The 25918-nt window shown below is 37.7% G+C and overlaps 1 protein-coding gene across 5 annotated transcripts in view; it reads right to left on the minus strand.

The window, feature by feature from the left end:
- Positions 1-25918, minus strand: part of AFG2A (AAA ATPase AFG2A) — a 138967-nt gene that overhangs the window by 94033 nt on the left and 19016 nt on the right. For 4 of the 5 annotated variants that reach the window (XR_001313175.2, XM_014059792.2, XM_014059793.2 and 1 more), the window contains exons 10-13: positions 15484-15638; positions 14268-14477; positions 10505-10558; positions 9412-9491 (exon numbers count right to left, since the gene is read on the minus strand). Coding sequence is in view for 4 of the 5 variants with exons in the window: in XM_014059792.2 (XP_013915267.2) it covers positions 9412-9491; positions 10505-10558; positions 14268-14477; positions 15484-15638 (499 nt within the window). In the remaining variant the exon portion in view is untranslated. Of the gene's footprint in view, positions 1-808; positions 2071-9411; positions 9492-10504; positions 10559-14267; positions 14478-15483; positions 15639-25918 lie in introns of those variants that run through there. The other variant, XM_014059795.2, reaches the window with a different exon arrangement.

The following is a 25918-nucleotide window of genomic DNA, read 5'->3' on the forward strand; positions in this document are numbered from 1 at the left end:
CAGTAGACTTGGACAAAACTGATATATAGACGTGTGTGTACACACATATAAATACATATGCAAAGCATGGTATCATATTTTGATTCATGATCGATACTACAGCTTTGATTATATTTCCCACAGCAATGGGGCTATCAACTATGTCAGGCCCCCATTGTTTACCCTTCCATTCACTTGTGTCTGATCCTTGCAAACTGGCTGGACAAGTCCCTGAAGTTTTCTTAGAAAAGTTTTTTTTCAGAAATGGTTGGCCACTGCCTGCTTCTTTGGGCTGAAAGTGACTAGCCCAAGGTTACCCAGCTGGCTTTGTGCTTAAAGTGAGATTAGAACTCACAGCCTCACAATTTATAGTCTGATCCCTTAACCATTATACCAACCTGGCTCTTCTTCTAGAATACTGTTACAAATATGGCAGATACTATCAAGGCACAGTAAAACTAACTCTGTTTCACACAACCACAGCCTAGGGCAGTGATGGCTAACCTTTTTTGGATCACGTGCCAAAAGCGGGGGGAGTGCAGGGGGATCATGCACAGGCATGCCACACCCATAATGCTATGTGCGCCATCCCAGAGTGCATGCATGTGCAACACCCTCCCCCCCACTTTCAGTGCACTTTTTTCACTCTCCCCAGGTTCCAGAGGCTTTCTAGGAGCCTGGGGAGGCCGAAAACAGAGGCACTCCAGAGGCTTCAGGAGCTTCCCTGAAGCCTCTGGAGAGTGAAAAATGGCCGTACGAGCAACCAGAAGTTACCATTCCCAAACTTCCAGTTGCTTGTACAGCCGTTTTTCACCCTCTGGAGCCTTCAGGCGGCTTCCCTGGAGCCTCCGGAGCACGAAAAATGGCCCAACGCACAAACCAGAAGTCTGTTCCCGAACTTCCAGTTTGCACATTGGATGGTTTTTTGCCCTCCAGAGGCTTCAGGAAAGCCTCCAGAGGGCAAAAAATGGCCAAAAAAGAAAGCCGAAGTCAGCTGGCCAGCACATGCATGCGCTCGAGCTGACAGGGCAATGCCTGGGATGCCCTAACAAATAGCTCCGCATGCCACCTGTGGCACAGGCCTAGGGTCCTTAAATCATTGAAAGATTTATAAAATAACTTGTATAAGTAAAATAATAAAACAGCTTTTGCAATTTTAGGAAGAAATGATAGTAGGCAATAGTTCAGTTTCTATTACAATTGCACATTGATCTAGATAGGGCCTGTGGTAGATTACCGTTAATACTAATATAAATATTCATTAATCTTAAAATGCAATTCTATCAAAAAATATTCTTAAACTCATTATTCCAAAGTAAGCTCAGTGGGGTATATGTGTCTGGTTTTCAAATGCCATACATGTTTAACACACTTATGAAATGGGGAATTAAGTAATCAACTCCAAAGCTGAATGGTTCCCTTATTTTCCCAGTTGGCACTATTTACATGGATAATCTGATGCAAAAACAAAAAACTAAAAAAAGAGTCTAGAAGAATTCTGGGAATGATTCCCTCCAAAAGCTCTCTTGAACAACTGTTAAGTGGAGCTGAAAATTTTGAACAGGTGGATGCGGGAAAAAGAGCAAAAAGACAAATACAGAGTCATAGAATTTAGTATTCAGATACTTATACATGTCAAAATTCTCAACTGGAACCAAATTAACAAAGATTATAGAAAAATCCATGAAAATTTAGACTAAGTAAAATAAAAATAATTTATTTTTTCTTGTACATGGGTCAAGATCCTAAAATGCTATGTTACATGCATGATTTTAATTATATTCTAGGTAGTGTTTCAATAACTTTGCCTCCTTGGCTTTGTAAGGCTACTACTTTTACTGAAATCAAAGTAAATTTCTTTATATTGTTCTAAGCTGTCGTGATTCCCTTTAGGCATGGAAGTCAGCTGTCAGATTACACACCATATTTAGCATGACTCTTACAAGTAAACAAGCCTTTATGGCTTAACAGGATATCCTATAAAATGCAGACAGACAGACATTTATAACAGGAGATTTCTCCACCAGCTGCTTCAGAACTGCGTCAGCAACATGTGTGTTCAGATGTTTGAGCTCTGCATAAACTGTTAATCTGCAGGATAAGATAGAAGCATATTTTTTCCATTTTCCCATGATTTTCTAGCAAGATTTTCAAGTTAAATCAGTCAATGCTTATTAAACATGCCTGGATTTTTGACACAAGCATAAGCAAAGGCCAAATTATGCTGAACTTTCCAGTCTAATTTACAAAGCAGTATGCAACCAAGCTATGTTATTTCCTCTGTACCCAGCCTATGGAATTTTGATGTCATCATCCAAGCCAAATAGAAACAGCAATTGAGCAGACACTGATGCAAAATAACTTCCTATCAACAAACTGATTATCCAACAAACCAGCATTTATGCAATATCCATGCATGCTTATAGAACAACTCTCCCAGGAAAACAGTAAAAAAAACACCTTAGGAAACAGTAATAATAATAAGCCCTTTAAAAAGGAGAAGACCGTTGTTCCATGTCAATGAAATTACATGATATTCTTCTATCAATTATATGTATTCAAATAATTTGTTACCTATTTTATATATCTGGAATTTCAAGTTTATATTTATTTGTAACAATAAAGAAAAATCAAACTGAGAATAAGATCTGATTTTTTTCTTATTTAAATACTAACGAATCTAGATTTTAACAGTCTGTTTTCCAATATATTTAAAACTCCTACTCAGCTAATTTTTAAAAAATATATATGTTAATTTCTTTGGAAATGTAAACAAAATAGACATTGGCAGTATTTGATTTCTTACACAGGTTTTAAAAACTAAATTATCTGCATTTTATGGGAACTTTAAAATAATTATTCAAAGCCTTTAACTTGCTACCGAATAAGTAATAACTTAAGCAGAGAACTCTTCAGTATTTCTGCTTTTTTGGTGACACTTCTGAGGTAAAAACATTTCTAAGATACCGAAGTCCTCTGCTCATCAATCCTTCCACAATAGTCACTCTAACAGCACCAAGAGAAAAAAATATTTTGCTCCTGACATTTGCGTCAAGGTTTCACAGGATGAGAGCAAGGCACACTTGCCAGGCCAGGCTTTTCAGTCCTTCTACCATGTTTGTTTAATTAATTGTCATACTACTTTATGTTCTTTTCCTCACAAGTCCTATTGAAATATATCTTTCGCCAACCTAGGTTTTCCCATGTATTTATTTTTAACACTGTGTTTCCATAACAGCAACAAAATGCAGACATTTGTGAAGAAAATAGCTAAGAACATGTTACCAAGCCTTGGTTGTAGTACAGTTTTACAAATAACAATTCCACTAGGTAAAGATATAAGTAGACTTCTCTTAGCCTCAAAAGTAACCTCTGAGACACCTTCCCTACCCCAACATTAGACCTCAGTTAACTAGTTTGAGAATGCAAATCTAGTATGGCGCTTGTGCACACAAGTTTAGGGAAGCAGTACAAAACAAGCCAAATGAGCAATGATGCAGATGGCCACTGGATCACAGTTTATATGTTATAAAATAAAGTTAAAGGTTCCCCTCGGACATATGTGCCAGTCGTTCCTGACTCTAGGGGGGTGCTCATTTCCGTTTCAAAGCCCAAGAGCCAGCGTTGTCCAAAGACGTCTCCGTGGCCATGTGGCCGGCATGACTAAATGCCAAAGGCACACAGAACACTGTTACTTTCCCACCAAAGATGATCCCTATTTTTCTACTTGCATTTTTACATGCTTTCAAACTGCTATGTTAGCAGAAGCTGGGACAAGTAACGGGAGCTCAACTGCCAATCTTTCTGATCGACAATCTCAGCATTTTAGCCACTAAGCCACTATTAAAGATAGAAAAAAATGCTGATTTGGTCTGATATTTTTTTTATATTCCAAAAACCTAGCATTTTAACAAGTGTAGACTTTTTATATCTACTATAAGCTGCCCCTGTCCAGAAAAAAACATAGTTGGCATATGAAATAGGTAGACATTTCTAGCAACATAAGTTACTTGCAATAACAATTAGGAAACGTAGAAGCATTTCAATAGGAATACAAACTCATTCAGAACCACACCCACAAGTTATCTATCTTTTCAGGATTCTGCTTCATTTTAAGTGCTTTATCCACTGTGACACCAAAACCAAACACTGACGTAGACATGAATAATTTCAAGATATGGAAAAATAAAGCTGAATGAGATCAGGATATTTATGATGCTTGTTGCATAACTTCTTTCAATGGCAGCATGTCCTCCAATACTGGTTAAAGATCATATTCTCAGGTTCTCAAATTAAAATTGATCCCATACAGTTAGATGAAATGATATATATTAACGTAAATAACAATTCATATTGAAGTGTCTACATGAAGTTAATTTTGTCCTTAAAATGTTTATATTAATTATCGTGATAGGTTTCAAAGGGATTTATAGTAAGTTTTCATTGGATTATTTCCAGTAGCCCTTAACTACTCAGAAGAGCCCTGTAGAATGGCTAAAGTAAAACTATGAACAATTAAGCCAGCTTCCATTCAATATTCAGATAGTTAATTTTATGCTGTAGCAATCTTCAGCCTGACATAATTGCTCAGTGTTCTACAGAGCTCTACAGACCCTAGGAGAACTCAAATCAACGGCCTATTCTGTTTTTTGGGTTTCATACATAATCATTGGATCACTGGTTTTGGTCTCTAGAAACTTCATGGAGCATTTAAAAATCAACAGATTTCATAAGTTTTCTAGAGTGGACAATTTCAACATATCTTCCAGTCTTTTAAGTAGTAATGTCATAAGACCACACTTCACCAGATGATGGTACAACTGCAACTTAATCTAACATGATCAAATAGACCTTAGATTATTTTTTATTTAAAGAATTAGGCAAAAAAGAAATTAAAAGCTATAATAACAGAGGGCAATATTACAAGTAGTAATAATTATATCTGAACTTGAATTTATTTCTTTGTTTGTTTGCTTGTTTGTCATATTTAAGAACTGCCGTTCTCCCTCACAGAGGGACTCTGGGCAGTGTACAATATTAAAAGTGTGAAAAACAGTACATAAAATTTAAAAGAGGCAAAATATGTTAAAAATTAATTAAAGAATGAGGGAAGGTTTTAGGAGCATCGATCAACCACAGAGTTGCATGTTCATCTGCATGCCCCAACTAAGAGTACAAAACCATGTTTTTGGCCAGGGAAGTGGGGGGACCATTTCACCTCTGGGAGGAGCATGTTCTACAGGCATAGGCAATGGCAGAGAAGGCTCTTTTCCGACAGAGTCGACAACATCTCTTTCCTGCCTGACCAGGTGGGATGAACTGATGTAATTGGATGAAGCCAGATCCATATGCTGAATGTATACATATTATATATAAGTAGAGATGCTAATTAATTACAGCTATATCTGAAATAGATAGGTTGGGTTATATAATTTGATACAAAAACCTAGCTCTTGAAGAAGCAATCTCCAGCAGAGTGAAAGGATTCAGTTACAGGGGCAGAGAAAGCACTGTTGGAAGACCTGAAAGACCAAGTTATGGATAGATCATTATGGGCAAAATCTATCTATCTACCATATGTGGATGCTAAAGGAGGAAAACAACTGGATGGCAAGCAAAATCAGTCATTATTTTATTTTTTCATTGTGCTACATAATCATATCAGTAGAAAGCATAAAGATAGTGTTTTTGGCCTAAAATGGAAAAGAGAATCCTTATATAATTTCAGGTCTCTAATAATGAACATCAAGGGACTGGATTTTTCAGAATGGAATTTAACAGAAGAGTTCTCTCCAAACTTCTGCTCAAAACCGCTTATAAAAAAACACAAAAGAACAAACATGTCTAATGCTGAAACTCCCCACAATTCTACATATATAAACAGCATCCTATTTCCAAAGCTCATATATATCCCAACTTCAGCAAACAGACTGTCTGAACAGCATTTACACAGAGCCAGGCTCATTCATCACCTTCAAGTTTAATTACGAAGTCATTTCCTCTTGGCAGCCTTTACTGGTCAGTGGAATTAATTTTTACATGGTCAGGATAACAAGGAATTAGAAGTACCCATAATTCTCTTCAGCTGTACAATTTGTTAAGATCTGAAGCTTTGAAAAGGAAAGGACTTTTTTTAGAAACAAACATTCCTTCTTACATATAGTTGCATCTGGAACATTTATGTGGACATGATCTCAAGGGAGACTTTTATTCTGCAATTAAGTTTGAGAAAACACTGCTAAGGAAAGGAAACCTAATATTAGAAGGAGCCACAAAGAAATGGAAAGGCATCCATTTCTTGAGTAGTACAGATTGTACCAGTTGTACACTTGAACTGTGGATTGGCCAGTCACATACAATATATGTCAGATATACCCATATGTCTTCGGTATTTATTAAATATTTTAATAAACATTTCTGCCAAACTGATTTTATGGTAGTCAGCAGGAACAACCACAACTGGAACAATCACTTGTACAGTTCAGAACAAAACCTCTCATTTTATTTTCTCCCAACTTTTTTTTAAAATGTGCAAATCTTGAATAATTCTGTCCTGCTGTGCTTTGTGGTACTTTTCTTAAATCAAAAGATTTCAAAATTAGAAATCGGCAATCTTAAGGAGCATTTCCTAGAGAAATAACATCTAGGGACATAACTCTTCCTATTAATTCCTCATGTTTCTTAAACATGTTTTGCTATGAAAGTATTTAATGTGAACTAGAAGTGGGGAGGGTAATACTACTCTTTTTCATCTTGCAAGCCAATATGAAGACTTACTATATGAATCAACAATTGTCATAGTATACAAGTAGTTCTTGACTTATAATGGTCCATTTAGTGGCCGTTCAAAGTTATAACAACGCTGAAAAAAGTGAGTTATGACCATTTCTCACACTTAGGACACTTCCACACCTTTCAAAATGTTAATAGTTCCTGAGTCTTGGAAGTCTTTTTTTTTTAGTCATGTTAGTCTATTCAGGGCAACGGTATAAGAATGTATGAGTCTATTTTAGGTATACCTGAAATACGTTCTTATGTAAGACTTGGACCCAATTATATATTTTATAATTAATATCTTTCTCCATTTTTAAAAGTAACTTTACGGGATTTAGTTTAGATTAAAAGGGTGTGGGTATGGGAAAAGGAGTTTGGTTCCAATACTAAACTAGAGGTCCCTCAGTGAAACTGAATCTTAGAACACATAACAGGAGGAAAAATAAACAAAATGTAATTTGTATGCTGGCTACCAGCTTGGCTGGCTCCCAAAAAACGGTTGAACCAGTTCACATAAGTCATGGGGACCAATGGCTTTTGCCTTCATGGCAATGTGGCTGCATCTCAAGGCCGTCTCCTGGGAGACTAGTGGGCTTCCTAGTTAACTACTGTGAGATTATTAGACTAAATCAGGAGTGTCAAACACCAGGGGGGTCCCGCGGAGTGTTTAGATCTGGCCCGCGGGACTGCCCTGGAAACAGCAAAGGACAGGCCCGTAGCACCTCTACCAGTGAAAACAGAAACCATCGCAGCTGAAAACAGAGCTTGTGAGGGCTGCATGTGGCCCTTCTGGGCTCCGTTTTCACTGCCAGAAGGTTGCAGGGGCCCACTGCAGCTGGAAACAGAGCTTGGGAACCCGTTTTTGCTGACAAAGCACTTGAGCACCAAAGGTGCCCCCAACACAAGTGACATCTAGCTGGCTATGCCCACTCTGGCCTTGCCACCCTGGTCCCCCTAAATCAAACACAACCCTGATGTGGCCCTCAATGAAATCAAGTTTCACACCAGTGGACTAAATAGACCAGGGGCCTGATGCTTGGATTCTTATGTTCTGTGTTCCTGGTCTAGATTTCCAGGGGGAATCCATTAAAACCAATAAATCTGTTTTTAATTCAGTGAAGTAAATTTAGTGTGAATCAAGAAAAAAAAATCAGAGTAATGTTAAGGCCATTACATTAATCCATAGTCTCTAAAAGACAGATCACTTTTATTTTAGAATAGGGAACAAGAAGAAAGAAGAAATATGCAGCTGCTGGATTTACGTTAGCGATATTCATTTCACTACATACTTGATGCTTCAGTTGCAAATAAAATGCAAGCAACTGCTTCATGAGTACATTTTCCTATCCTGCATATCAATTTTATCCAGTCCACCAATTTATACTGCAAATACTATTAAATGCTGTCAAATGAGTAAATTATAAACAAGAGTTTAAATCAGGTATCACTGGATAAAAATCTACAGATTGTTTAATGTGTCTGGTAGAGCAAAATGACTGAGAATAGTGCGACAATGTTAACAGGTGTTTTCTTGAAAGTCTAAATCTGGTTATAGAAAAGGAAAGTGGATCTACGGAGATTGCAATTCATTACTATCTTTAATACATTTGCAAATTCCTACTGTGGAAAATCAATCTGTAAAAACAGTCCATTTCCAATTAGTGCCTCATCTGGTTTCCTACACCATTCAATTTCAGATGAATGTTATGAGAAGCACATTATGCATTTTACCACCCATATGGTTCCAATTTAACAATAAAATGTTTATATCCTGCCCTGCTCTTTTCTATGTCCCCCCACAACACAAATTACAGATGTCTTTAATGGAATATGACTTCACAAAGTCATATGTCAGTTTTTACATCAGCTAGTAAAAGTTTTCATTTTTTTCTCCATTTTAAGTCTACATTAGATAATAGGTCAAGAACATTGAGACAGAACTGAACATTTTAAATGCAGATAACAATTAATATACTTTTTAATTTTTTTATTATACTGTTGAGCTTTAAATCTTGTGATTCACTTAATATAAGTTTCAAATCTGATAATTTAGCTTTCATTGTGTCCAATTTTTGCTTTGTTCAAGCACACAATAAATAACTATATAGATTCAAATCACAATAATCCAGTTAAACAAAAATTCACTATAGGACTTTCCTACCATGGCTAATTATCATAATTCAAGGCAAGGTGCATAATTCAAGGCAAGGTGCAGTATAAGTACCGTACTGACAGAAATTGGCTTGGTATCTCATAGCAAACAGAAGGAAAAGATGTAGAATGAATATATTTATCTTAATGTAATGAAACAACCAACTCCATGTAGCAATTTTTATAACTAAACAGAATGAGACAAAACATTTAATACGGTTCTCACCAAAAATCCTTGCTACAATAAAATTAGAAGCTGCCTTGTGGCTGTTTTTAAAAGGAGGAAAAAAGTGCTAAGATGTTTATTGGAAAAGATAAATATCTTTTTCAAGTTACTGTTACTCCAATCAATCTATTACTTTCAAGAGCAGATTTAAAAAAACCTTTTTCTTATTCATAAATTATACTGCTTTCATACAGAAATAAAAAACAGAGAAAGCTATAGGACATGGAACTGGGACTCTCATATAACCATAAAATATGCTTTTTATAAATAATTTCTCTTACCTCCCCCGTTCTACAGCCAAGGCATCTAGTTCATCAAAAAATAATATGGATGGTGAAACAGCTCTGGCTTTTCTAAATATCTAAGGGGGAGAAAACATGCACTAAGATGACAAAAAAAAACTTTTAAATTGTTGAAAAGTATACTATGTTCTTACAGAGGCTTAACAGATCCATCCAATGATAATTCATCCATCCAATAAAGTCTTACCAGGTAGCATTCCCATATCAGTACATAAATCTGTCAGAGTTGCAGTGATAAAAGCACTTGATTGCAAGGTATCAACATTTTACCTATAAAATTTCTTGACAGCCTGGATCACTTTGAATAATTAAAATGTCCAGGATCAGCAATAGTTTGGACAGGTAATATTGTTCTGTATCTGTTTGAGGGGAGGGAGAGGGAGAGAGGGGGGGAGGGGAGGGAGGGAGAGGGAGGGGGAGAGGGAGAGGGAGAAGGGGGGGCAAGGCTGTGCCACACAGCAGTGAGGCAGAGGAACAGCTACAGCCTGTTCCCAATGTGTGCATATGCAGAGCTGCCAGAAGAAAAGAACAACTCAGAAATCAGAGTAGACTTGGGAGTAAAGTCACAGGTGGAAGGTGATTGGCCCCTCCCATAAAAAATAAAAAGGAGCGAAAGGGAAGTGGGCTTTTCCAGGAAACAATTCATTCATTTGTTCATTAGATTCATTTCAGGAGTGTGAAGATCTGTCCATGAATCTCAGAGACTCTGCACCCAGTCTTTCCATGCACAACACCTCATTTGGAAAATATTTACATGGCAGCTTTCCAAGATAGATAAGGTCTGTGGTCATAAATATTCCACTGAAAGACTGTTTCCCAGGCCTTGCTGAATGTGAATGAGAGGAATTCACATTCGCCAAATAAAAGGGTTTTTTGTCGGGACCAGCCTCGTGTTTTTGGGGAAGCCTAGGTCCGGTGTGTGTGTGTGTGTGTGTGTGTCTGTCTGTCTGTCTGTCTGTGTGTGTGTTTGCTTGTAAAGTAGGCATACTTTTCTCTCTTATCATGCAAGCCATAGTTACCCCTTCTATAAGTAAATATGAATTGTTGTACTATTAAGTTTATTATACTTAACCTCTCTGACTGCACGTTCAGATTCCCCAACATATTTGTTCAACAATTCAGGTCCCTGCATGGGGAAAAAAATCAAACAACTTTCAAGGATGTTTCCTTTACATCATACTTTATTTTGAATGTTAAAAAAACAGCTTGAAGACAATACTTGAAAAATGTTGGAAGGCGCATGCTATTCCCTGATCAACCAACCTACAGTAATTAGTCTGGATTGAATCAGCAGTACAACCTGGCTCCTAAAAAGGGAAATTGTATTTTAGGCCACATCAATAGAAATAAAGTTTCCAAATCATGGGAAATGATACTTCTATTAGCATTTATGTTATTGTATTCAGTATCTGCTTTGGTCATACTTACTTCAAGAAATACAGTACAGGTGGTTCCACATTTTAAGAAAGATCCAGACAAAATAGAAAGTTTCGTAAGAAAAGATAAAGGGAACTGGGTATACATAACCTTAAGAAAATTTATTCAAGGACAATGTAATAGCACTATTAAAATTCCTAAATGATTGACAGAGGATCAATTATGGATGTAGATAGTCCTCACTTAAGGACCGTTCATTTAGCAACTTTGAAGTTACAATGTGCTGGTACTTATGTCTGGTCATTGAAGTTACAGCCACTGCAGCACTTTTGAGGTCGCATGATCAAAATTCAAGCATTTGGCAACCCACCCACATTTATGACCAGAGGGTGCATTTCAACTTCCTCACACCAACCTATCTCACACCCATCTCTGCCCTTTTAGGTGCCCTGTACTCCGCCACCTCCTACCATTCCCAACTGACCTTTGCCATTATCCCACTGCTGATTAGGTGCATCCTGCCAGGCCCTTCACAAGGCAGCTGCTGGCCTCATGATACTTTCTTTCCCAGACTGCGTATAGCCTTTCTAACGGCACACAAGGTCTTTGTTTTGAGGCCTCAGGAATTAAATGCAATGCCTCAGAAGTAGCAATAGCAATAGAACTTAAGACTTATATACCGTTTCACGGTGCTTTACAGTTCTCTCTAAGCAGTTTACAGAGTCAGCATATTGCCCCCAACAATTTGGGTCCTCATTTTACCCACCTCGAAAGGATAGAAGGTTGAGTCAACCTTGAGCCTGGTGAGATTTGAACTGTCCTATTGCAGGCAGCTGGCAGGCAACAGTAGTAGTCCAATCACCAGGAAGAAAGAATCATGTAGTCAGCAGCTGGATTTGCCTCATCAGTAGGGATTACAGGGTACAGGGCAGCTTGCATGGCTTCCCATACCTAGGAGAAGCCATTCTTGGCCCGGCAATGCTCATACTATAGTAAGTTGCTTGTGCACTATCCCTTAGTTGCTGTTATTGTTGCCAGGTCATAGTAAGACATAACTTCTGGCTGGCCTGCTTGGAAGCTATCCAGAATTCAAAAGTATCTGCTAGATTCTCCATTGACTTTGCTTGTTGGAAGCTGGCAGGAAATCACAAGGAAATCTTCTCATAACAACACACAATTCTTCCTTAACAACAACAGGGATTGTCAGAAATGTTGCCACTAAGTGATGCGGTCACATGATTTTGCACTATATGACTGCATTGCTTATCAAAAGAAATTCTGATCCCAATTACTGCTGTTAATCTGTACTTTAATTTGAATTTCTGTACTCAGCAAAGAGTTATATTTATTGACCTAAATGCTCTCTAGGACTATATAAAGTTAATTATGAGAGCCTTTTTTAAAAAAAGATTTTATCTCATGAATTTCATGTTATTTATTTAATAAAGAACAATTAATGAGGAACAGTCCAAAGACCTTTTCAGAACATTAGGTTTATTGGATTTAGATTTAACCAATCTTCTCCAGAAATGTAATGATAATTACTCATAAAGTCAAGAGGCAAGTCTTCCCAAAACCATTAATCTATTTTAACTGCTGCAGCCAAGAAATAAAGACAAAGAAATGGCAAATTTAAACTGGAAAGCATTTTGTTGTAATTGATCCAGATGACAACCCTAACTTAAGCCCATGTCAAGTGCAATAAACCACAAAGTATCTGAAGAAGGATACAGGAAGTTAGCAAAGCCAAAGTGAAGTCAATAATCTGCCAACAGAATATACTTTGAAAGTACTACTAATTGGAAAAAGAAAAGCTAACCACACAGCTGACACACGAAGCAGCATTATTGCAAAAGGTTTTTTAAAATATACATGATACAATCAACTCTCTTTGGAAGAAGCATTCCTGTAGAAAATGTCAAAAAAAACCCACTAATGTAACTATTTTCTGTGGCTTTTTCCTTTACTGCTCACTGCACCTAAAATGCCAAATTCTTTTCCATTCAGCAAAATTTCAAGGGAACTATACAGTAGAACTGGAATCCTTTAGTGGAGGGAGAGAATCACAGTAGAAAATTTCAGCTTCTTTTTGTGTGTGTGTGCATATGCATCCCTTACCCCCTTACAGCAGTGGCCTAAAACTTTTGTGCACTGGGGATCAGTTCCAGGGAGGGGAGGGGGACTCCACGCACTATCTAGATCCCATACGTGCAGATGAAACTTCACTCACTTGCGTGGACCGGTTCCCAACAGATTGTGGGCCATTGCTGGTCCGCAGCCTATGGTTTGGGGACCTCTGCCCTAGAGCCCCATATTTGATATACACTATATTGCCAAAAGTATTCGCTCACCCATTCACATAATCAGACTCTGTTGGGAGCAAATACTTTTGGCAATATAGTGTAGAAGCATCATACAAAGTATTGAAATAAATTAATAAATAACCAAAATTGTTTTCATTTACAAAAACTAATGGCTAGAATTAGCACAAAACATACTCATTTCATTTAATCTCATTTTTTTAAAACTTATATTCTGAGCTAAGCTACTTTTTTCTTATAATAAACATATATAAAATAAATAAATGTACTGATACCTTCTAAAAGAAACATTGGCAATTCAGCTTTTGATTTTAGATTATGGTTTGATTCTAATTTTGAAGACATTAGTGGAAAGATTTTTGCCCCATATAATATTTTAAATATAAAATGAGAATCAGTTTGATCTATTGGTTAAAGCACCAGGCTAGAAACCAGAAGACTGTGAGTTCAAGTCTTAGGCATGGAATCCAGTTGGGTGTCTTTGGGCCAGTCCAGTCACTCTTTCAGCCCACAAGGCTTTGGTGACAAGCTGCTCAGTCAATTGCAACCAATGGATTAATATTTGGTTTATCTGAAAATGATAAATGTGTGAAAATGCTAGGAAGAAAATAAAAATAGCAACAACATATTAACGTACAGGAAACCATCTGGTGATTTGATGATGTAACTGAGAGAAACAAAGCTGACATAATTTTGATTCATAGCTTCAAATTCCAAATCATTTAATAAAAAAACAAAGTATCCCTGAAGGATGTTATCTCAAACCATTTTTATGAAACATGGTGAATTTAGGAGTAAAACTTGGAATTGACTCCCAGTCTTTCCATTCTTATTCCAACTTTTTATTTGTAAAACAAATCATGCCATGAAAATTCAATCATTTTGGCACCAAATTACTCTGGCACTTTCTTGAGGTGTTTTCAATTATTGCACTATTATACATTATAGCTATCAATAAGCCAGAAATTTAGCTAAGCAAGTAGCATAACTTCCTTTTTTCTTCTAAATATACTATCCTTCCTTAGACTTGCCCATTATACATTCAACATATCTGACAGGCTGATAATTGAGGAATACTAGAGAAGTGTTTTTATGGTATTTGATAACATCATGTTTAAGAACACAGTGATTACTAACCTTTACGGCCAAGAAGTTTACACCACTTTCATGAGCCAAGGCCTTGGCAATCATGGTTTTAGAACATCCTGGTGGCCCATATAGGAGTACTCCTTTTGGGGGCTGAATGCCCATTCGAATGAAAGAGTCAGGATGCTTCAGTGGCCATTCAACAGCTTGCTTCAATTTCAGTTTAACATCTTCCAGCCCTCCTATGTCTGACCAGGATATCTATAAAGCAAGTCACTTTAATTAATTCATTCATTGATTTTTGGTAGCTCCCATGCTCAGCAGCATAAATACTACATTATTAAACAGCTACCAGGAGTTTAGTATTTAATTAGATCTATTTTAACACTGTTTTTTGGATCACTTTTTATTGAACACCCACACCACAATCAGTGCCAATAGGATGCAGTAATCAATCTTTATTTCTGGTAATACTGATGTAGTATCCCTTTAGAAGATCTTTCTCAAGTTTATTGTCCTATAAATGTGTAGACCATTTTTAGGCTAAAGAAGGCAGTTATATAAATACAACTACTCAGTTCGGGGTCATCAAACGTTGCAACAAGAAGCTGTTAATTCATGGGAAATGCACAAGAAAAAAAACACCATAAATATAAACTACTACAAGTATAACAGTCATTTGCACTCTCTCGTTGACAATGGTCAATCATTTGCATGGCTACATTATTATCTACTATAAAGATTTTTCTTTAACTAACCTATGTTCCTGAAATTCATTCATCATGTATTGAAATACTTTGCCGAAGCAATAGTTTTTCTGTCCATGTGTGGATATTTTTCTATTCTACCCATATGCCTGTCTTAAAATAGTCTGTCCCTGCACATTCCAGAAAAATAGAGAATGATATCAATGTACAACAATGTGCTATATTTCCATCCTTGTGATGTTGGAAAATATACAAGATTAATACTGATTTGTCACTTGGGCCCCTCACTATTTTTCATCATGATAGATGTTTTCCTAGGCAAGCCATCTTGATCTCCAGCTATGTTGGAACGACAACATTCTAGAATATCCAGACAGCATAATTAGGAATTAAAGGAGTTACAGTTCCAATATATTCCCAAGATAGATAGATGGAGAGGAAAGACTTAAAGACCGCTTTATCTACTTCTGTGATCAGATGACTGCCTTTAAGCATGACTCTTTTTCTTATTCTCCAACCTCCAAATAAACATCTTAAAATATTGAATAGAGAAATCTTACTTTGGGTACATCAATTGTCACCTCTCTCATGGCACTGGGCCTGACATCATTCATTGCCTGCAGGAAATCACTGTGATTAATAATTACAGATACAGACACGTCATCATCCAGGAGAGTCTCTTTCTTATGAAGTATTCTCCGCAAAGCATGCATTCCTGTATAAAGGACACAAAATGCAAAATAATGTATGGATTTCTTATTACATATCACAGATATTCAACAATACATAAGTTGTAAATGATATACTGATCTGTGACAGTAATAAAGATTGAATTGAATGTAGTAAATGAAAAATATGAGAAAGTAAGAGATTTCTCTTAATCAGGATTCATCAAGCATAAACAAATGAATGCTTTAGCATTTATAGTACCGATAGTCAACCTACTATACTCCAGATACTATTGAACTGCATCTTCCATGACCCAGCTTCTTCCACCACTACTCCCCCTTTTTAAGATAACTAAAGTTGTCATACATTAGAATTACGCTAGAAATGTCACAAAATCTCTAACTTTAAGTACAGACTATGTTGAGGCTCGTTGGTACACTGAAAGTACACTTGTAAACAATGACTAGCTTGTGGCTTAAACTAGTAATTATTTACAAAAAGTATACCATCATTCTAAATAAACATCCTTGAGACTATTTTCAAGCATTTCATAAGAAAAGGTTTTAGATTTCTGATCACGGTTATCCATCTTCTTCCATAAGCCTAATTGGAGGGGGGGGAAAGGGCATCCAAAAAAAGGGGGGGAGATGACAATTCTCTATCTTCTTTAGACTTATGCAATTCACCAAATTATTTGGACTAACCCGCCAAATTAATCTTTAGGAAACAGCTTTGGACAATGAAGAAAAAGGTTCTAGAACTCCCAAATAAAATAATGTGTCATCTCACACTAAGTTATTATATCATAATCTGCAAGTACTAGAGACCTGGTGGTCATCAGGGTTGCACAATATTTTTGTGATAAAAGTAGCATATTAAAATATGTCAAAGTTACCAATTTAAAATGATTAGTGTTATATTCAATGGGGGAAAACCCCACTTATTTCATGCATTGTTCAAAGAAAACATATCTTTAACAATTTCTAATCCAAAAAGTAGTTATTGATGAAATCTGATATGTAAAAAGGAACACGTAATATCTTATTTGCTAGTATACAATATGTCTGTTTTTTTATAAATCAGTTTTCTCTCAGCCAATTAAAAAAAATAAAGAAACAGGACCATTCAGTAATTGTCCGAGCAATATAGAGCATGCCTTCCCCTTGTTTCCAAGCTGCATCCAAACTTAGCATGTCTAATTAGATCTTTCTTCCCCACTCCTCTGGGCCACCTGTACCTACTCCTTCCTTAAAATCTGGGGTACTCTGCTATATTGCAAGGTTATTCTAGGATGAGAAAAGAGGGTGTAGTAGATCTTTACTCCATCTTGTTTTGGGGATTCCTCAATCAGCTTAGTTTTACAACATAGCAATAGCAATAGCAGTTAGACTTATATACCGCTTCATAGGGCTTTCAGCCCTCTCTAAGCGGTTTTACAGAGTCAGCATATCGCCTCCACAGTCTGGGTCCTCAACAAGAAGTGCAGTATTTGAGAAAGGTGGAAAAAGCTGCATCTTTCTATGCAATTAAAGTTCAGCCCTACTATTCTCCATGTGGGCAATGTTGTTGTTAGTTGCGAAGTTGTGTCCAATCCATCGCGACTCCATGGACAATGTTCCTCCAGACCTTCCTGTCCTCTACCATCCTCTGGAGTCCATTTAAACTCACACTGACTGCTTTGGTGACTCCATCCAGCCACCTCATTCTCTGTCGTCCTCTTCTTCTTTTACCCTCAATCTTTCCTAGCATTAGGCTCTTCTCCAGTGAGTCATTCCTTCTCATTAGGTGGCCAAGGTATTTGAGTTTCATCTTCAGGATCTGGCCTTCTAAAATGCAGTCAGGGTTGATCTCCTCTAGGACTGACCGGTTTGATCGCCTTGCAGTCCAAGGAACTTGCAGGAGTCTTCTCCAGCACCAGAGTTCAAAGGCCTCAATTCTTTGGCGCTCAGCCTTTCTTGTGGTCCAACTTTCACAGCCATACATTGCAACTGGGAAAACTATGTAGGCAATAAAGCAGTTAAAAAACTGAGATGGTTAGAACTGTTCAAAACAATAACTAAATTATTTAAAGTACACATTTGTCCAAACTATTATGTGGTTCAGCATTTAAATGAAGCAATGTTTTACAAAAAACAAAAAAAAACCCAGTAATAAAAGACAGATTGAAGCCAAAACCTTAATCCTTCCTGTTTCCTCTTGTTAGCATCATTTATTTCTGCTGTCCCCGCTGACCTTGACCTTAATCAGTGGTTATGTTATTTCCAGGAATGAATCTAGTCACTACTTTACTAAACACAGAAATATATCTTCCTTTTCATTAAATTAGGAGGAGGAAGAACTTGGTAATGTGTTTGTATATGTGAGAACTGTGTTCTAGCTGTAAGATAGAGCAAATCCTGAAAAATGACCTCACCCTTTGATTAAAGCTGCATTCCAAAAATAACAGGCATGTGTCCAACACAAAGGAAGTTTAAAAAATAGTTTGCCAGAGTACATTCTGGAGAAGACCCAGCTTTTACTTGTGTACTAAGAGACAGCTTGAAGAACATGCCTATATATCAGGTGGCACTTTTTACCAACTCGTTAGTAGATAATCATGTTCCCTTACCATTAACTACTGTGGTTAACTTTTCCAAAATCTAATAAAAGCAAAGAATTGTAAAATATTTATGAATCACCAAAGTACGGACCATGATTTTGAAGAGGTAAAGTTTTTAAAAAAAAGGTTTTGCACTCTGCAGGCCTCCCAAACCCTCTGCACACCTTGTTTTTTGCACATATACAAAAAAAGGCATGCAGAGCTTTGGGAGACTTGTAGAGGGTTCCTGAGGGCTGGGGGGAGGAGCAAAAACAACCTTTTGCTCTCTCTTTTTGCCCTTCCCAGCCCTCAGGAGCACTTTGCAAACATCTCAAACCCTCTACACATCCGTTTTTGCAAAGTGGGGGGGGGGGGTGTCGGTAGGCCAAAAATGCTGTATTCAGTGTATAAGACATACCCAGATTTTCACCCTCTTTTTTGAGGGAAAAAGGTGCGTCTTATACTCCAAAAATACGGTATGTTATTCTTAGCTAGTATTCAAAGTATAGTTATTAGTTTGAATACTATTAAATTTGTAGCATTGTTTTAAATGCTTACAGCGTGTCCTCAACTTACAACAGTTCATTTAGTGACTGCTCAAAGTTAAAACGGCACTGGAAAAAGTGACTTATGACTGTTTTTCACACTTATGACAGCTGCAGCATCTCCACAGTCATGTGATCAAAACTCAGATGCTTGGCAACTGACTCATATTTATGATGGTTGCAGTGGCCTCAGTTCACGTGGTCACTTTTTATGACTTTCTTACCAGCAAATTCAATGGGGAAGCCAGATTCACTTCACAGCCACGTCACTAACTTAATAACTGCAGTGACAACTGTGGTACAAAAGGTTGTAAATGGGGGAGAGGGGGAATTCACTTAACAAATGTTTCACTTAGCAGCAAAACCTTGGAGCTCAATTGTGGTCATATATTGAGGACTACCTGTACTATGTTTTAGCTAATGCAGAGGTGGGATCAAAATTTAAGCTTGAGTGTCAAAAAGAAATCCTGTAAGTGGAACATGGTCTTATGTAGGGATTGCCCATCACTTAGGAAGAATAAAGAGACTATTTTCAGATCCCACTGATCCAGACAGACCTATCCCAATTCAACTGCGTTTGGGAGGGTAACTATCAAACAAAGCTATTCTATCTCCTGTTCTCATCTCTATGTATGCACCGGTACAGTATAGGTGGTACCTTGCTCAATAGTAATAACTGTAAGAGGGATCTTGGAATCCTAGAGGACAACCATTTAAATATGAGCCAGCAATGTGCAGCAGCTGCCAAAAAAGCCAACACAGTTCTAGGCTATAAACAGAGGGATAGAATCAAGATCATGTGAAGTGTTAATACCACTTTATAAGGCCTTGGTAAGGCCACATTTGGAATACTGCATTCAGTTTTGGTCACCTTCACGATGTAAAAAAGATGTGGAGACTCTAGAAAGAGTGCAGAGAAGAGCAACAAAGAGGATTAGGGGACTGGAGACTAAAACATGAGGAACGGTTGCAGGAACTGGATAGGTCTAGTTTAATGAAAAGAAGGACATGATAGCAGTGTTACAATATCTCAGGGGTTGCCACAAAGAAGAAGGAGTCAAACTATTCTTCAAAGCACCTGAGGGTAGAACAAGAAGCAATGGGTGGAAACTAATCAAGGAGAGAAGCAACTTAGAACTGAGGAGAAATTTCCTGACAGTTAGAACAATTAATCAATGGAACAGCTTGCCTCCAGAAGTTGCGAATGTTCCAACACTGGAAGTCTTTAAGAAGATGCTGGATAGCCATTTGTCTGAAATAGTATAGGGTTTCCAGCCTAGGCAGGGGGTTGGACTAGACCTCCAAGATCCCGTCCAACTCTGCTATTGTATTTGTATTTGTATAATCTAATATTCCCATACATACGACTACGCAGAACACATTGTATTGCAAGTTCTTATCTTATTCTTTCCTTCCTCATGTAGAAGTAGCTTTGCACATAGTTTTCTTCTCAGTTACAGATGCAATAATAGAAGGTACAAATTTAGGGGCCTTGGGTCACTAGCTTGACTGTTCTCTCTGAGAGACCCAGTGATAAAGCTGAGAGGACAATATTATCACAATATTGCAATTTTTAAACTTACTGTTATTTAACTGCTTTATTTTTTCCTTTCTTGCAATCACAGAATCGGGATTTAACAATTATATTTGTAGACCTGCAAAGAACATGCATAAGAGAAGACACTTTGCAGCATGTCAACCAGCATACAGCAGTTTCCAATTTTTTAAAACTCCTTTTGAACCTCATTGTGCCTATTTTAAATTGGTGATTTTGAATCATAAGAGCAACAGGGAGCTAAATCCATTGTAAATGTGTCCTTAATGCTGATTTCCTGTTTAGCTTGCTAAAGAGGAAAATATATGTTTAATTATACTACATCCCCACCCAGTGATTTTCATTCATGAACTTTAATTTGTCTTTACTTATATATTTCCTTTTTGTACAATTGGTGTCTGCTACAATGAATCAAAGCTAGTTAAAACTGATTTTGAGTGGTTATGTGAGTCAAATTTATAAAGAATACATTACTGCAATAGTTACATTCTCTATGAGTCTTCTACCCAAACATCTGGAATGCACCAAGTAAGAGAAACCTAGTGTCAGCCTCCGCTTTGCCTCCACTTTGCTACTGCTTCAGCTGCCATTGAAACGGGGAGGGGGGGCATGGTATTTGGGAGGGGAATCATTGTTGTGCTGGAGGAAGTTTCTAGACTTTGAGCTGACCACCTTACTGCGCATGTGGAGGAGGAGGGTTTCCCGCCAAGGCCAACGGTCCAGCATTCCATCCTAGTGATGCCTTTCGAAGTTATCTCACACCTGACATTTGGGAGAATTATGATTGGACTGTGCATGGGATGCCAAGGGGAGGGGAATGAATTATACAATATATTATTCGCTTTCGCGCATAATTAACCAGATTTAGCTTAGCTTCGCATCTATTCATTTATAATTAGTAAAAGTACACTTGATTTCAACAAATGGAGTCCTGTGGTTTTCTTTCCTGATTATTGAATGAAGAAAAGCTGACACCTAGTTTTTAATTTGTGGTTTTTCACCAGGTTAATCAGTTACTCTATCCCTCACAATTTTATGAGATAATTGAATTTTATTATATTTACAGGTGCTTAAATCTGGCCCACAGGGCCCCCTGGAAACAGTGAAGGACTAGCCTGGGGTGTCTCTGCCAGCAAAAATTATAGAATTATAGAATTAACTAATTACAGAAAAAAAGTAGTAATAATAATTATTAAATGTATATCCTGTCCTCACTATCAAATCAATTCTAAATCAAGGTATTATTTTGTACTGTTCACTTATTTCTGTATTCAGTATTTCCTTTATTAGCCAATTATCTAGACCAGTGATAGCGAACCTTTTCAGCACCAAGTGCCCAAACCGGAACACATGTGCACGTGCTGGAGTACCAGAAACTCAAAAACAAGTTGGCTGGTGTGCATGCACGCAATGTCCACCAGCCAGCTAGTCTTTGGGTTTCCAGCACTCTGGCGCATGCAAAGACCAGCTGGCCGGCGTGCATGCATGTGCTGTAAACCAGAAGAGCAGCTGGCAATGGCGCGCATGCCCACAGAGAGGGCTCTGCTTGCCACCTCTAGCAAGCGTGCCATAGGTTCGCCATCATGGATCTAGACCCCATTCCTTTTTTGTTATACGATAGACACTTCTTTCCCTTGAATTCATTTTGTGACATACTCTACTTTTGCTTCCATATAACAAAATGAAGAAAAGCAGACTCTCATACAGTGATTTCTGATACTTTCAATAAGCATTCTTTCCTGCATTAGACTCTGTCCAAATTGTAAATATTTTGATCATAATTTCTCTCCACTTCCCTGCTTTTTTAACCAACCAGGCTCTTTTTGACTGGATAGTTTTCAACTTTATTTTTCTCTATACATGCACTGTACAACACGGTTTTTCCCTTTTTTTTGTATCATTCTATGTGATGTTTTTTCTCATTCTCAGTTTCCTTCATATTGTTATTTAACCAAGCACTTTTTTCAAATTTTTCATCAAGGTAACTCCACAAACTTTTTTGGCATTCTCTAATGTAATTTTTTTCATTTCACTGCATTCATTCTGTTTGGAGATTACCTAATCTTCTAATATATTTGTTCATATAGAGCTAGTACCTCTCTTTATGAAGTCAGTCTCATTTGTTTCTTTCATTTGTTTCTTTTTCTTTCACATCCATTTTTTTCTGATGATCAACACCAAATAAGGTCCTATCTCAGTAGGTGGAACCTCTCATCACCTTTACTTCTTTCATTAATTATCTCATCTTTACCATAAACAATCAACTCAACTGTGCTCTTTGACTCATTATTTTCTCATATGTATGCATGAACAGGCATATGCTTAAATCACTTCTTGAAACAAGAAGATATTTTTCTAAACAAATTCATGCCAAATAGTTACCATTCTGATTCATTCTTTTTTTTTATTAAAAAGATTTTTTAATTTTTGATTTAAAACAAGTACAACATCTTTCTTTACATGCTATAGAAAGTGTGTCTGTCAATCACAAATAAACTTTTGTGCATCTCCTCCACAGTCTACAAACATGACTCATGTTAACTCGAGCATTTTAACTCAAATATTCATACACATCACCATCATCATATATCCATTTTCATTTGACTGTAATTATTATTTAAAGATATTAATGAAAATAATAATCTTAAACAATACATGCCCACGTTAGTGGGGGGGGGGAAGGTCAAAAAAAAAAAGAAAAGACAAAAAGAACAAAAGACAAGGCAGGGAAGAAAAAACCGAACAAAAAACAAAAACAGAGACAAAAACAAAAACAAAACAAAAAAAGAAAAAAAGAACACAGGTATATATTATATATATATATAAAAAAGTATATCAGCTGGTTACAACATATTTTGGTGCATCTCTTCCATTAATTCATATTAATTCAAATATCTTAACTCAAATGTTTACTATATTAACATCATTATACCTCCACTTTTAATTGACTACAGTTATTTAAACATCCTTCATCCTTAACTATGCCAAAGAATTAATCCATAACACCTGCTGACATTTCATTTACTTGTTTGTAAAATCCTCTATTAACATCAAATCCTCATATCCTATTTTAGCTGAACATCCATAGTATTTAATACCAAAAAGTCCATCTTCCATGCAGTATAATTTATTATCATTCTCCCTTCTTTATGTAGTTATATCATATATCATAACATTTTCCCCATATTAATTAACATTTCACTGTATATATTTTATTTTATTTTTTAGAATTTTTAGAATTTTTTTTTAGAATTTTATTAGTATTTGTAGGCCGCCCTTTTCCCTGAGGGGACTCAGGGCGGCTCACACAAAACCGGGAAGGGGGAATACAGACATTAAGACAGAAACATATAATAAAATAGTAAGCAACATACATTCATCATTCGGGAGGGGTAACTATCCTTATCCCCAGGCCTGACGGGCGAGCCAGTTCTTCAAGGCTATGCGGAAGGCTTGGACGGTGGAGAGGGTACGAATCTCCACGGGGAGCTCGTTCCAAAGGGTCGGGGCTACTGCTGAGAAGGCCCTCCTCCTTGTAGTTGCCAGCCGACACTGGCTGGCCGATGGGATACGGAGGAGGCCTAATCTATGGGATCTTATCGGTCGCAGGGATGTAATTGGCAGAAGGCGGTCTCTCAAGTATCCAGATCCACCGCCATGTAGGGCTTTATGGGTGATTAATAGCACCTTGAAGCGCATCCGGAGATCGACAGGTAGCCAGCGCAGCTCGCGGAGGATAGGTGTTATGCGGGTGAATCGGGGTGCACCCGCAATCACTCGCGCGGCTGCGTTCTGCACTAGCTGAAGTCGCCGGATGCTCCTCAAGGGCAGCCCCATGTAGAGCACATTGCAGTATTCCAGCCTAGAGGTCACAAGGGCCCGAGTGACTGTTGTGAGCGCCTCCCGATTCAGGTAGGGTCGCAACTGGCGCACCAGGCGAACCTGGGCGAATGCCCCCCTGGTCACAGCCGTTAAGTGGTGGTCAAATGACAGCTGTGGATCCAGGAGGACTCCCAAGTTGCGTACCCTCTCTGAGGGGTATAAAATTTGACCCCCCAGCCTGAGTGGTGGAATATTAGCCAAATCTTTGGGAGGAAAACACAACAGCCACTCGGTCTTTTCTGGGTTGAGCACAAGCTTGTTAACCCTCATCCAGTCCATAACGGCCTCAAGGCCCCGGCTCATCACGTCTACCGCTTCATTGAGTTGGCACGGGGCGGACAGATACAATTGAGTATCGTCCGCATATTGATGGTATCTAATCCCGTGCCTGCGGATGATCTCTCCCAGCGGTTTCATGTAGATGTTAAATAGTAGGGGGGATAAGACCGAGCCCTGAGGCACCCCATAATTTAGGGGCCTAGGGGACGATCTCTGCCCCCCCACTAACACCGACTGCGACCTGTCCGAGAGGTAGGAGGAGAACCACCGTAGCACGGTGCCTCCCACTCCCACAGTCGTCGCAGAAGGATACCATGGTCGATGGTATCGAAAGCCGCTGAGAGGTCAAGGAGGACCAGGATGGAGGAATGTCCTTCATCTCTGGCTCTCCAGAGATCATCCATCAATGCGTGATGCATTTTAATGGTGATAATTATTGTGATTAATAACCTTTATATATAATCCAAAAATATTTCTAACCTTCCTTTCTCATATCCAATTATTATTTATCATATCAACTCCACATTATATACATTACTATCAATATCAATTATTATTCAGCTATATCTATTACAAATAAGAGTAATTAGATTTAGCTAATTTTCAATTGTATTCTTCAATCTATCAGCCTATGTCTCTCCAATAGCAAAACTTCCTTGGTCCTGTTACCATTCTTAAAACAAGTTCTCCAAACATTTTTATAAGCAAGTCCAAAGAGAAATATCTTCGCACCTTTTTGCTTAGGGTGCCTCTCAATGTTCCCTCTAATTTTTTTTCAGTGTGAGCGGAAAAGTATAGTGTTTGAGCGGCACATTTTCATGCCTGAGCACCTGAATTTTTTTCACAGATGTCACCCAAGACAACAACGAAATCAGTGTTATTTGAAAGTCAAAGTTATATTTATTCAAGAGACACGTTTAATTAAAAGTGTTATATATCAGTATCACTTATATTATTAAAATATTAAAATTATGTATAGTGTTTACGGTAATGTACACTGTTATTCACTGAAAGTCTATCTCATCTTAAAGTTTCTCACGTCTGTCTTTCTTTAACAACCATTCCGAGTACACTTTGTCAAGATCAATCTGCACCACTGAAGTCTGGTAAGATCGGATTCGCATCAGCATATCCAAGTGCTCAGTTTGCAGCCGATTGCGAGCTTTGGTCTTGATGGCATTCATCAAGCTGAAACCTCACTCACAATCGGCGCTTGATGCTTGGAATGTTGCGCAGATGTCCAGCAGTTGTGACAGCAATCCAAACTGTTGCTCTCTTAGTACAAACTGAACTACATCATCAAATGAGTGCATTAATCCAGACTTGAATTTCTCTGACACCAGAAATCTGAAGTCACGATATTGTGATTGTACAGCTGATATGATGCTGACTTCATCCAAATCGTCAAAGAAATGCTGGTATTTTCCAACCAGAGTTGCAATCTCAGTTTCCCCAAAATTAAAAGAATTCACATTCGACAGAGCAGC

Source organism: Thamnophis sirtalis, unplaced genomic scaffold (assembly GCF_051295495.1).
Source record: "Thamnophis sirtalis isolate CommonGarterSnake01/CBP01778 unplaced genomic scaffold, rThaSir2_p1.2 scaffold_10, whole genome shotgun sequence".
In the NCBI taxonomy this organism is placed as follows: Eukaryota; Metazoa; Chordata; class Lepidosauria; order Squamata; family Natricidae; genus Thamnophis; species Thamnophis sirtalis.